Here is a 13,058-nt window from a genome sequence, read left to right on the forward strand (position 1 = left end):
ACCCAAGATTACTCTCTACCCAACAAAGCTATCGTCTAGAAATGAAAGACAGTTAAAGAGCTTCTCAGACAAGAAAAAGCTGAAGGAATTCATCGCCACCAAACTAGCATTACAAGAAATGTTAGAGGGACTCCTTTAAGATTTGGGGGGAAAACATATAAAACATATGAATAATAACATGGCAATAACTACATATCTATCAAAAATCACTTCCAATGTAAATGATTAAATGCTCCAATCAAAAGATAACGTGCCTGAGTGGATAAGAAAACAAAACGCTTACAATATGCTGCCTTCGAGTAACTCACTTTAGATCAAAAGATACTAACAGACTGAAAGTAAAGGGATAGAAAAACATATTTCATAAAAATGTAAAAAAAAAAACTGGGACAGCAATACTTATACCAGACAAAATAAACTTTTAAACAAAGGCTATAACAAGTGACAAGGAAAGACCCGGTAATCCCACTTCTGGTATCTAAAGAAACCCAAGATGCTGTTTGCAGGGGACATCCATTTATTCATTGCAGCACTGTTTACAATGGCCAAGATGTGGAGGCAGCCTGGGTGTCTGTCGATGGATGAATGGATAAAGAAGAGGTGTACATACATACAATGGAATATCCCTCAACCATGGAAGGTAATGGGTTCTTGCCATCTGTGGTGACAGGGATGAACCTGGAGGGTGTTGTGCTGAGTGGAGTGTCAGACAGAGAAAGACAGATGCAGTGTGATTTTGCTTATATGTGGAATCTAAAGAACAAAATAAACAGAAACAAACTCATAGATACAGAGAACATTTTGATGATTGCCAAATGGGAAGCGGGTGGGGGCGTGTAAAAGGGGAAGGGATTAAGAAGTACAAATTGGTTGTTACATATTAGTGGTAGGAATGTAACATATAGCATAAGGTCTTGCCCACAGCCAGAGGGAGGGGATTGTACAAAGGCAGGATAACAGGAGGTGGGAACCAGTGGGGGTCACCCTAGGGTCTGTGACAACATTCATACTTTACAATACCGTAGACATAACATCCATTTCTTTCTGGAATTACAAGCAGCTGTTAGTGCCAGCCTGCCCTCAAGAATCCAGCTAGCTCCCAGAAGGTAGAGACCATTGCCTTATTCATCTCTTGCTTCTTCCCAGCACCTGGTAGCACGGGTTCCACATGGTTCTGGGCTTGTTATTCTGTTTGCCACCTCCCCACTCATTCTCCACATTTCTCTGTCTGCTCTGAGCCCCAGGAAGCTGACCCCCAAGAACAGGGTCACCCAGACTCCCCGGCCCTCTGGCTTTAGCCTGGGTTCATCCATTGAGAAGCACTAGATGGAGATTGGAGGGTAGAAGAGAGAAAGTTTGGTTGCTTTCTTCTACTTTCAGCCACAGCTTCTACCAGAGCTCCCTCTGGGCTCCTGAAACAAAGCCCTCTCTTCTTACCCCACAGGCTGAGGGATAAGAATGGCTTCCCTTCCCTCTGTTGTCACAGTCTGGGCACATCACCAGTCCCTTAACCATCCCACTTCTCTCTAAATAGTCCCCTCAATAAACTCTCCTCAATTACCTTTTTTATTATTATTATTTTATTAGGGACTATTGGAGGACATTGTGTCTCCAGGGCCCATCAGCTCTAAGTTGTCCTTCAATCTAGTGTGGAGGGCGCAGTTCAGCTCCAAATCCAGTTGCCATCTTCAATATTTAGTTGCAGGGCGGGGGCGCAGCTCACCATCCCATGCAGGAATTGAACCGGCAGCCTTGTTGTTGAGAGTGCACGCTCTAAGCAACTGAGCCATCCAGCTGCCCCTCCAGCAGCTCATTGTCTTCAATCTAGTTGTGGAGGGCACAGCTCATTGGCCTATGTGGGGATTGAACCGGCAACCCTGTTGTTCAGAGCTCGTGCTCTAACCAACTGAGCCATTCGACTGCCTGCTCAATTACCTTTTTGAAAGTAACATTTGAGAGTAAGGGGGGTGAGGGGGTGGGAGACAAGGGTAAGGGGGATCAAATATATGGTGATGGAAGGAGAACTGACTCTGGGTGGTGAACACACGATGGGATCTATAGATGATGTATTACAGAATTGTACACCTGAAATCTATATAATTTTACTAACAATTGTCACCCCAATAAATTTAAAAAAAAAGAAAGTAACATTTGACTATCAGGGCCTGAGCTCAATAAAACATTGAGTGAATAAATGCATGCATACATGATTAAAGCAAGGATTAAAGACAGCTGACGTAGGACGGAACGATTATTAACCATCTACTGTGTTCAAGGCACCATGCTTGGCTTGTTGAATAAGCTCACCACAGCTCTGTGGAATGGGTATTATTTCCACGTGAGACAAGCGGAATTGGGAGCAGACAAGTCACAATCTGAGTCTGATGAAAATTTTAAGTGGCGGGACCAAAATCTTTGCACCTCATCACCATGCTTACAGCCTGTCTTTAAATCTCTGAGCAACGCCTGGGTGGAGCAGGAGACCCCTCCAGGCCCTCACTCCAGGGCCTTCTCCTGTGGCCCTTCTGTCTGCACATCCCACTGACAGAGCTGACTACCGCTGGTTGCAGTCGCCATCTCTCCAGGCCAGGGCAGGGCGGGAATGAAATCCCACAGCTTCCCAATCCTAGAGTCCAGCTTCCCCCTCTTCAGTGGCCCCTCTCAGTCCCACTCTCCATTCTCCCCGCAAAGACAGAGGTGCCAAGTCAGGGAAGACTGGGATACATTCTAAGGCCTCCAGGAAGAGGTGAGTATGTGGGAGGCGTCCAGAAGGCTGGATCGGACAGCTCAGGTGGTAGACACGGAGAGAGGCCCTGTACTTCCTGGGCTGCTTTGTCTGCAGGAATCCCACCCGGGGCAGATGCCATACCAGAGTGAGAGGATCCAAGGGCACCAAGGAGACGGATGGGTGGGGCAGGTAGGTGCCAGAGGTGGAAGTTGAGAAGAGACCGGAGGCAATCCCAGGCCTAACTGACCCTCCTCCAAGGCTGCCTGCCCACTCGCCAGCCCCACAGAAACACAACTGAGCAGTTCTTCTGCCTCCGGGAACCATTCCACCCAGACCCACGTGGGACCTGAGCCGGCTTCTTTAAAAAGGTTCCTGGAAGCTTCCATGGAGGCTGCTCTACCAAGGTGAACCTCAAGAGGGAGACCATTCTCCAGGGGACAGGAAGAGGCATCAGTTGGGGGAGTGACGATGCTGGCCTCGTCCCCCCACCACCAAGGCTGTCAGGTCTGGGTCGGCAGAGATGGTTCTTTGTTCATCTTTGCAGCCCAAGGAGCCAGTCGGTACTAGGTGTTCAGCAAGTGTCTATTGGATGATTGATTGGATGGAAGATGGAGACATTGGGTTCTACGTAGATGGAACACTTATATTTATCTCTGCTCCTTTTCCAAATCCCACTATAATGGCAACAAATGCATTTTTCAAAGCTACACATCCACAGCGGCAAAGAGAAGACAGCAGACGAAATGTCTTAATAAAATTATAGAAAACAGGAGACAAATGCTAACTGCCTGATTAGAGAGCAGAAAGTTGAAGCCTAAATGTTTTCAAGGAAAAGGAGGACTGAGGTTGGTACAGACACAAAGCCTATCCCTGCCTCAGAACTCAGGAGGTGGACACAAGAGGTGCCCTGAACGCTGGGGAGCAGGACATGGGATAGAAGTAAGAAAACGGGGAAGTTTGTATGAGGAGCACCTGCCTCCGCAGATGCCCTCCAAAGGCAGCAGGATGGGCAGGCATCTCAAGGCATCTATCCCCTCCTGACCCCGGCCGAAGATTATTCTGGAGATTTGAACCAGAAGGGCCCTCGCCTCTGGGCACAGGTCAGGAAGAGAGAAGGGCTGCTCTGAAAACTGGGGAGTTAAGGGGAAGTCTGCACATGAAGAGTGAGACACTCCCCGCCCCTCCAGCTCCTTCCCATGCTGGCTCCTCAAACACGGACAGCCAGGCAGGAGAGACCTGGGGCAGCTGCCAAATGGGCTGCTTCCAGCCACGACCATCAGACACCTGCGGACAGCCTCTAACTTGAAAGAGAGTCTACAATAAACACAGAAAAAGCTGGATGCAAGGCTGGTGGGATAACCTCCAGGAAGGCTTTGCATCTTTACCATCTTCTTTTCAGAGACAGGCATCCAGGGATGCCCGGCCACTGCATTGGCTGCGTGGCTGCGTTCCCAGACATCCTGTCCTCTTATCCCACCAGCCCCAACTTCTTGGGCTCTAAAAGTATGTTCCACTGAATATACCGCTCTACCTAGAATGAGATGTGACTCCTAGAAATGAAACCAGTGGGATTCACCCAGTGGTGAGCTAGTAAATATTTGACAAATGGCTCTCTGGAAAAAGAAACCCCCAATGTGTAGGTGTTTGCTGATTTCAGTGGTGTAAATATTCCCACTAAGGCCGGTTTCAAGCTACCAACATGAAATTGCCGATTGCGGAATTGGGAGAAGAGGCCCACAGGCAGCTCTCACAGGCCGGTCGGAGCAGGCTCCATCCAGCACACCACAGATTTACTTGGGTGGCAGTGACCAGGGCTTCCCTCAGGCCACTGCTATGGTCAAGCACCCTTGGCCTTCATCCCTCTTCTCCATGAATCAAGGTCCATGAGCCTAACTAACCCCAGAGGCAGATCTTCTGGACAAGAGGAGACATTTGAGATGAAAAATCCATCTCTTACCAACAAATTGCAAGTCAAAAGTGGTGGTTTTGTGTGAAACTGGGGCTGAAGAGAAAGCTCCTTGAGACTGGGTTCACTTGGTACCTTACTGCCGCATTCTCCAGTGGCTGCTCCAACCTGGGGTGAGGGGGCCTCCTGAGAGAGCTGGGGGGCCGTGATCAGCTGATGTATCTCTTTCTTCTCTTTAGAGAGGTTGCCCAGCCTGGACCATGGGGAGGGTATGACCCGCGTGGGCTTGGGACTCAAACCATGGAGCGGGGTGGGGGGGTAGGGGTTACTCTCAGGGTGAGGGGATTCAGAATCAAGTCCTTCTAAGTCTTCAGGCATCTTTGGACATAACCTTTTTGTAAACCACCCCTGTAGCCTCAGTTTATCCACTCATTAAGATGCCGGGGAAAGGAATGACAGACTTTCATTGCTACCATTGTTGACAGTGGGCACGGTCACAGCCGTCTTAGCCCAGGCACGGTCCCCTCCAGGAGCAGAAATCGTGGGACTGAGGGTGCACGTGGATGGGCGGGAGGCTTCTTACTGGCTAGGAGTGCCACAAAACCACGTTGGCAGGAGGCACATCAAAGCGCTTGCGGGTGTGATCAGTGTCGTGGCAGTACAGGTAGCCACAGGTAGGCTTCTGCAAGGTGTAGAAGGGGTTCAGGGAGTTGAAGCACTGGCAGGTGTAGAAATCGAACCTGAGCTTGTCCAGGTTCGAGCCGCCGGAGTTCACCACCACTGGCACATAATCTGCTGCCAAAGTCTGCTCGTGGCCCAGCTTCCACCACCGAGACAGAGGAGGGCGTGGAACTTTCACCTTTTTGCCTGATGGTGTCTTCGGCCCATGGCTGGCTACTGAGGGTTTCTGTGAGTCCTGGGAGGAAGAAAGAGAGAGGGAGAGATGGGGCATCTGCCACTGGGATGTCTACTGCTGGGGCCAGTGACAGGGAGGGGAGTAAGGGGCCACTCTGGTCAGAGGCCCTCAGAGCCACCTGGAGCACAGCTCTGCTGCCTGTGGAGCCAGAAGCCCAAATACAGGAGGGCTCTCCAGGTTTGCTGAGCTGCCGCCTGCTAATTTGGACCTCGGCCTGCTTCTCAGAGGCCTCTGGCAGCTCAGAGGCTGGGAACCTGGGCTCACCCTCAAATACCCCATCCCTTCCTCCCACATCTAATCTGCCCATCAGCATCCTCCACATCACTCTCCTCTAGCCCGCTCTCCCTGCCCTCTGCCACTGCTCCACCCAGCCATCTATCCTCCCTCCTGATCGCTTGCTTTTTCAGCCTGTGCTTTATGCTCATACCGAATTCATCTTCCTGTATTAATGGCCAGATTGTGTGTCTCCCCTCCTCAAAGTATCTTTTGCTCTCTACCACCTAGAAAAGAGAGCCCAAGGCTCCCAGGCTGGAAGGCAAGAACTTTAAGGACGGGGCTCCCCCTACCCTATGTTCGAGCCTTTCCTGACATTTATTTGCTTCTTTGTCACCACCCTCCTTGACGGTCCTATGACCTTGGAACCACCACACTATCTCCCATTTCTTTTACCAAATCACACTTGGTTTTATCGGTCCTGAGACCTTTGCTCAGGCTGTCTCCCCAGCCTCGCGGGCTGTTACCCTTGAGAACAGCCTCCAAAACTTATTCCTTCTTTGACTCCAGACCAAAGCATTTCATGAGCACACAATGAACACTGGTTCAAATGAACTGAATTCCAGTCAGGGGTAGCGCCCCTTCCAACCAGCCAGTCTGTTCTATTGTGGAATCTCTCTCATTGTTAGGGGTGTCTCCTACCCAACAATGCCTGCTCTCCACAAGCGCCAAGGTTGGGTGATCAGGTATGGAGGTCTGCTCCTCTAGGAGTTCCCCATGTATCACATCGTACTGGCATTTACTTGCTTCTTTGTTGCAGCCTCCTTTGAATCCCCACACTATCTCCCAGCTACTGGATGCCCATCTCACAAGGGATTTTCAGAGCCATGACAGTACAACCCAAAGGATGAGAGAGGCTCATGTGTCAGGCTCTCTCTTCTGCTCCCCTAGGTTACATCTGTCAGGAGAACCCATTTTCTCTCTGCCAGCCTCACAGGCCCCGGGAACTGGGAAGGAATCCCTAGCTACAGTTACTGGAAGTTAAGCCCCCCCCATCTTACAAAAGAAATCTCTGGTACTCAAGTCATAATGTAAGCTCCTTTGCAGTTAACGGACAAGCTGTTTGCACAATTCGAACTTGCTCAGGGCTTTCCTCAAGGCAGTCTTTGCTCCTACAGGTTCCTAGTCAGGAGTGCCCCCAGCTTTGCATTTCAAAATTCTTCCTATTTTTCCAAGCCAGCAGCTCACTTGACACCTCCTCCAGGAAGGCCTCTGATGCTGCAGCCCCCGCCCCCTCTCATCCTCCACTGTGCCTTCAGTCGCTTGCTCTCGTGGTCCTTTTTGCTGGGTTGGGACTAGGAGGGTAAGGCAAGTGCCTACATTTTAAGGAGGTGCTGTCTCTCAGTTCTGCCAGGGCACTTCCTTTCGTGTGGCACCCTGGGGGCTGTTTGCCTCATCCTACTTGCAAGTCATGATCTTTCTGGGCTCCCGCTAAGGTTCCAACAGCCTGTGAACAGCTCCCAGGAGTCAGGGCCATACCCTATTCAGCTCTGTGTCCCTGGGGCTTAACCAGTGCTGGCACACAGACCAGCTGGAGAAAGTGTGAACAGGTGTTCAGCGGCCTTCCAGAGTCTTCCAGGCTCAATCCCGCGGAATGCGGGATTACAAGCAGAGGGGCAAGCACCGAAAGGAGCTGTGATGGTAGTCATCAGTGATCTGTCTTCGCCACCGGTTATGAGCACAGCACCAAACTCTTTAAAATGGATTCTCCTGGAGCATTTTCTCAGTCCCTTGAGATTTTGTTTCCTGGCAACTGTCATCAGTTTGGCTCAAATAAACTCTTATAAGCTTTCAAACAAACAAACAAACAAACAAATAAACGGATTATCTCCTCTAACGCTCACATTAACCCTTTAGGGAAGGTATTATTATTAACCCCAGCTATGAGGTCGGACCGTTAAGCTCCCGAACTCATCCTAGAAAAGTGCTACATCCCTCATTGCTGAGTATTACTAGGGTCACCTTCAAAGTCCTCCCCTTGGGAAGCTATGCACTGATGCCTGTGCCTAGTCCACCCTTCAAAGCCATTTTGGAACTCTTTTTCTGGAATGGCCATCAGAACTGTCATCCTATTACCCTTGATGTCCTGAATGTCATCAAAATGCCTTCCTTTCAATATTTCCTTTATCTTTGGGTAAAAAAAGAAGTCACTGGGGGCCAGATCAGGTGAGTAGGGAGGGTGTTCCAATCCAGTGATTTGTTTACAGGCTAAAAACTCCCTCACAGACAGTGCCGTGTGAGCTGGTGCACTGTCGTGATGCAAGAGCCATGAATTGTTGGCGAAAAGTTCAGGTCGTCTAACTTTTTCACGCAGCCTTTTCAGCACTTCCAAATAGTAAACTTGGTTAACTGTCTGTCCAGTTGGTACAAATTCATAATGAATAATCCCTCTGATATCAAAAAAGGTTAGCAACGGCGTTGCAACAAGTTCGCGAACTTAATTGTCAGACCTTGTATAGGTGAGACGACTTAAGTATGGAGGTTAGTCACAAGTTTAGGGTCACATGGCAGTAAAGAGCCAGGTTGAGGTTTAAACTCAGGCCTGGTTGACCCCAAGTTCCACACCCTATATTCCATGATGTATCTCCTGTGTCCATTGCACTGTTGGGATAAGGCCTGCCACGCCATTTCTGCCCTCACTCCGTCAACTTGCTGAGCTCTTGCCAGGTGCGCTGGGCAGCCAAGACCACCCTCCACAGACCCAGGGCTCCCTGGAGGCTCAGGCAGCCAGAATGCCGTTTGGCTGAAACACTCGTGTTTTGAATGCTGGATTTAGGTTCTTGTACCCTGCATGGATAGGACGACACACTGAGAAGTGTGAGGCTTATTTTATGAGTTATCTCTTAGCAGAGCTGAGGACATGGCATTGGTTCATTTATTCATTCAGAACTATTCCTTTTGTATGCCAGGCTCTGAGTGTGCAGGTAACAAAGACATCACAAATATGAAGCTCTGTAGAGCCTGGCTTCCAGCCCTCGGCACCACTGACTTTGGGTTGGATGATTGATTCTTTGTGGTGGAGGCTGTCCTGTACATTGCAGGCTGGCTAGCAGAATGCCTGGCCTCTCTATTCACTCTACCCACCTCTCAGGTGCGACAGACAAAAGCGTCCATAAACATTGCCAAAGCCACCTGGGGGCAGTGAGAATCGCTGCTGTACCGTCCATCACAATCTCTGTATCCTCCGCGTTAATGTTGAAGCCTGGCCCTGTAGACTCTTCCTTTCCTGGGTCACAGATGTGGCTCAGGTTTCTTCCTGTTAAACATGATACTGAAGACGTGGGGTTTGGGTCCTCCTGACAGCGCAGAAGGGCTCAGCTTGTGACCGTGGAGATGAAACTGCAGAGGCCCTAACCCACACCCACACCTGCTCCCCAGCCCACCCTTCAGTCTTGGCCACTTGGACCTCGGGCTCAGGAGTAACAGAGGCGAGTGCTTTCAGAATGGTTGGGGGTGGGGGTCTTACCAGAGACCCCACAGAGGAAAGGGAGACACTCTTTGATAACAGAATTGAGCATCCATCACGTGCCAGGCACTAGCCACTCAGCTCTGCAACAGCTCCTAAGAGCCATTTGACATGTCACTCCCCATCTTTCAAATGCAGAAACTGAGGCTCAGAGAGAGCTAAGCACTGGTCTAAGTTCATATAGTTAGCGAAGTGGTGTGTAAGAACCTTGTAGAAGTCCCACGACAAGTGACTAGTTAATGCAGGAACCAGAATTAATTTAAACACTCCCCTCCTTCTTTGTCCCAGCCCAGGCCCTGGTTCAGGTCTACCTGCCCTGGGCATACTAGTCAGCTATGTCCCAGCTGCTGCTTCTGCAATACTCAGGACCCTAGTGGGGGGGACCAGGGCCCCAAGCACATCCAGGGATAAGACCCTCGCAGAAACTGGGACAGAAGGAAGAAGAGGAGGAGAGAGGGAGGAGGAAGAGAGGAGAGGAAGAGAACACATTGGGCAAGAAAGAGGAAGAGGAGATGGAGGGGGAGCCCAGCCTTGCCCTGCCCCTTCCAGGGGCCTTGCCAGGCTCCCTGTGACTAACTTCAGAGGGCTGAGAACACTCCATCTCCTCCCCAGAGACCAGCACAGGCAGCTTTGGAGGGAGGGTGGGGCCTGACTGCATACTTTTTAGGTTAACATCTGGTTTCATTTAACCATCTCCTCTCCAATCAGGTCTTCCCTGTCAAGTGCAGTGTGTGTGTGTGTGTCGTCTGTGTGTGTGTGTGTGTGTGTGTGTGTGTGTGTGTGAGAGAGAGAGAGAGAGAGAGAGAGAGAGAGAGAGAGAGAGACTTGAAAAAAGTGGTTCACAACTGGGGGTGACTTTCCCCCCAGGGGCCATTTGGCAATCCTGGAGACATTTTTGGTGGTCACATTTTGGTGGTCATTTTGGTGGTGGGGGTGGGGTGCTACTGGCATCTAACGGGTTAAGGCCAGGGGTGCCGCTAAACCATCCATGCCACGGTGCCCAGACAGCCCCACCACAAAGATCAGCACACCATGTCAATAGTGCCAAGGTTGAGAAAACGGTTTAGAGGTTTGAGGCAGACCCTTTCTCCCCTGCCTGCTTCCTATAGCCCCGAGTGAAGCCTCTCATTCCACAGTGAGCAATGAAGCTTAAAGGGCAAGTAGAGGGTCCTGCCAGCCTCTCCCTATTTTTACTTGGGGTTTGAGCTAGAGCCAAAAGAAGGAATGCAAATAGAACTCTCCCTTCATAACCCCTACCCCCACAGGCAGAGACCACCAAGGCCTTTTAGACATACACACATATGTTTTTGTCCCTTATACCAGGGCTTAGAATGCGCAAGAGGGGGACTCAAGAGTGAGGCTTTCTAAGTAGGGCAAGCAAACCTCCTACATGACATTACCACAGGTCTCCTGGGAAGACACTCTGGACTCAGATACTCCAGGCCCCCTGGCCCATCCACTAGCCTGACCCATGCCTGACATTCCACCATTTATTAGCACCTCACTCTTTGGTGGAAGGCCTTCTGTCCTATTGAAATGCAAATGACATTGGGTGAGGCTGCTGGTTAAGCCTTCTGGGGCAGCTGGTCCTATGGGATGTGCCTGGGCTTTGGAGGTTGAAGGCCTGAGCTCAGGGCCTGACTCTGCCCTTACAGGTTGGGCAACCTTGGGCAAGTAGACGGACCTCTTTGAGCTTCTGTTGCTTCATCTGCAAAATGGGGATAATAAGGCTCTATACTTCACCAGCTTGTTGTGGGGGTGCAATGAGTGTGGGAACTGCGCGAGTACAATGCAAATTGTGATTATTACCAGCCTGGACCAGCAGTTGAATCTAGGTTTTGAGCGTGCTTATCTGAATCTTTTTGAGAGCGAGTTTGCCTGCAGTGGGGGCAGAGGGGCTCAGAAGGGCAGAGACAGGGAGGCCAAATGGGGGCCTCAGCTTCCTCATGAGGCTGTGTGGCATAAGGGCCTGGAGTTCAAATTCCAGCTCTACCACCCACTAGGTACCCAACGTTTCGGTAATTTATAATACTCTACCTCAGTTTTCCCACCTACGAAGTGGGAGTAACAAGAGAATCTATCTCCTAGGGTTACCCTGAGGATTTAATGAGATATGTCATGGGAAGTGCCTTGACCTCTTAAGCACTCAATCAACTTTAGCTATGCGATGGGGTAATGCAAACTAACAGTCTAGGAAATATCTTGGGGAACAGAAGGGGCAGAAGAAGCAGAGGAGATGGATGGTGACCCACTTCTGGGTCCCCACCCCCAGCTCTACAGTAGGAGAACAAGAGTCGGGCAGTGGCACTGGCACCTAAGCCTTTGGTAAGACGACCCCAGCTCTCAGCTACATGGGTGGGCCAGCTTGAGGCCTTTATACGCCTTCCTGCCAATCAAACTTCTGGTGCCCTTGGGTCCCTTGATCTAGTCTTGTGATGTCATCTCACCTGGCTCATCCTTGACCAGGGCCTTCCTTGGTGGTAAGATGGAACTTCTGGTGGTCAGAGGCTCCAGGGGCTCCCAGGAACTCTTGGAAGGCTATTGGGAGTGCCAAGGTGGGGAGAACTTGGATGGGCAGGGGCATTGTGATGCCTCTTTGACAGCACAATTCCTCCTGTCTTCCTCAGGTGACACAGGGGCAGGGCTAGGGGCTGAAGTTTCAAGGCCTGGAAAGGTCTTTCTTTTAACCTTGACATTGACCCACTCTGCAATTCCCTCTTTCCACAGTCTCCCAGGATCCCTGAATTGTGGGTAGTGGAATAAGTGGAGAAAGGAGGAAATCATCCTAGTTATCTAGGTACCTCCAGAAGTCTTCATGTCCCCCAGGCCCCCAACATGTCATAAGAAACCACTATAGAGAGGAAATGTATCCAGCCAACTCACCATTCTCTTTCTTTCTCTATCTGCCCTCAAAACTATGGAGATGATGGATGGATGGATGGATGGACGGACGGACGGACGGATGGATGGATGAGTGGGAGAGTGGATGGGCAGGTAGATGAGTGTGGGTAGATGGATAGATGGTAGATGGGTGATCCTTCCCGATTTGAGCCCTGCTCACTTTTTTAGCTTCATCTCTTATTATCTTTTCCCTCACTCTATGAGGTAACTAATTACTTAAACATGTCCTGCTCTCTCACCTCTGAGCTTTTGTATATGCTGTTCCCTCTCCTGGACCACTTCAAACAGGGGGTTAGGAGATGAAAGGATGGATGGGTAGGTGGGTAGACAGTGGCTAGGTGGGGTGGCCATGGGTGAGTGGATGGATAGATAATCAGTAAATGGATGATTCTGCTATAGAGGATGGGATTGCAGACCCAGGAATCAGATTCCTTGAGCTTGAATCCCTGGATCTATTTTACTGGGTGCATGACCTTGGGCGAGTAATTGACTTCTTTATACTTCTGATTGTCCATGTAAAATGAGTGAACTAAAGGTCCCTACCTAATAGGGTTGGGCAAAGCGCTTAGGACAGTGCCCGGCACTCAATAAATATTAGCTATTATGATGTGTGGGTGGGTAATTGGGTTGATGGGGGTGGGCGCAGACTGGGCTGTCCTGTCCCCATCTTCAAAAACCAGACCACTCCGCCTTAGTGTCCCATCTCCCCAACACCAGACTTGGTGGGCACCTCCCAGGAATGTGTCAGAAACCCCACATGTAGGAGAGACCTGGGCTTCTTCCTGGGGTCAGCGTAGGAGGAGGCGGGGAGAACCAGGGGAGAGAAATAGAGCAAAATGCTGACTTCCTGCCCTCTGCCGTGCTCGCT

General features: G+C 50.3%; 1 protein-coding gene across 1 annotated transcript in view; it reads right to left on the bottom strand.

The window, feature by feature from the left end:
- Positions 1-5,220: 5,220 nt before the first annotated feature.
- The window catches only part of CIMIP3 (ciliary microtubule inner protein 3), a gene marked incomplete at both ends in the record, with an annotated part of 62,930 nt that continues 55,092 nt past the window's right edge, over positions 5,221-13,058 (bottom strand). The window contains one exon of the mRNA XM_081042354.1: positions 5,221-5,550. Within this exon, the coding sequence (XP_080898480.1) occupies positions 5,221-5,550 (330 nt within the window). The remainder of the gene's footprint in view (positions 5,551-13,058) is intronic.

This window comes from Rhinolophus hipposideros (assembly GCF_964194185.1).
Source record: "Rhinolophus hipposideros genome assembly, chromosome: 3".
In the NCBI taxonomy this organism is placed as follows: Eukaryota; Metazoa; Chordata; class Mammalia; order Chiroptera; family Rhinolophidae; genus Rhinolophus; species Rhinolophus hipposideros.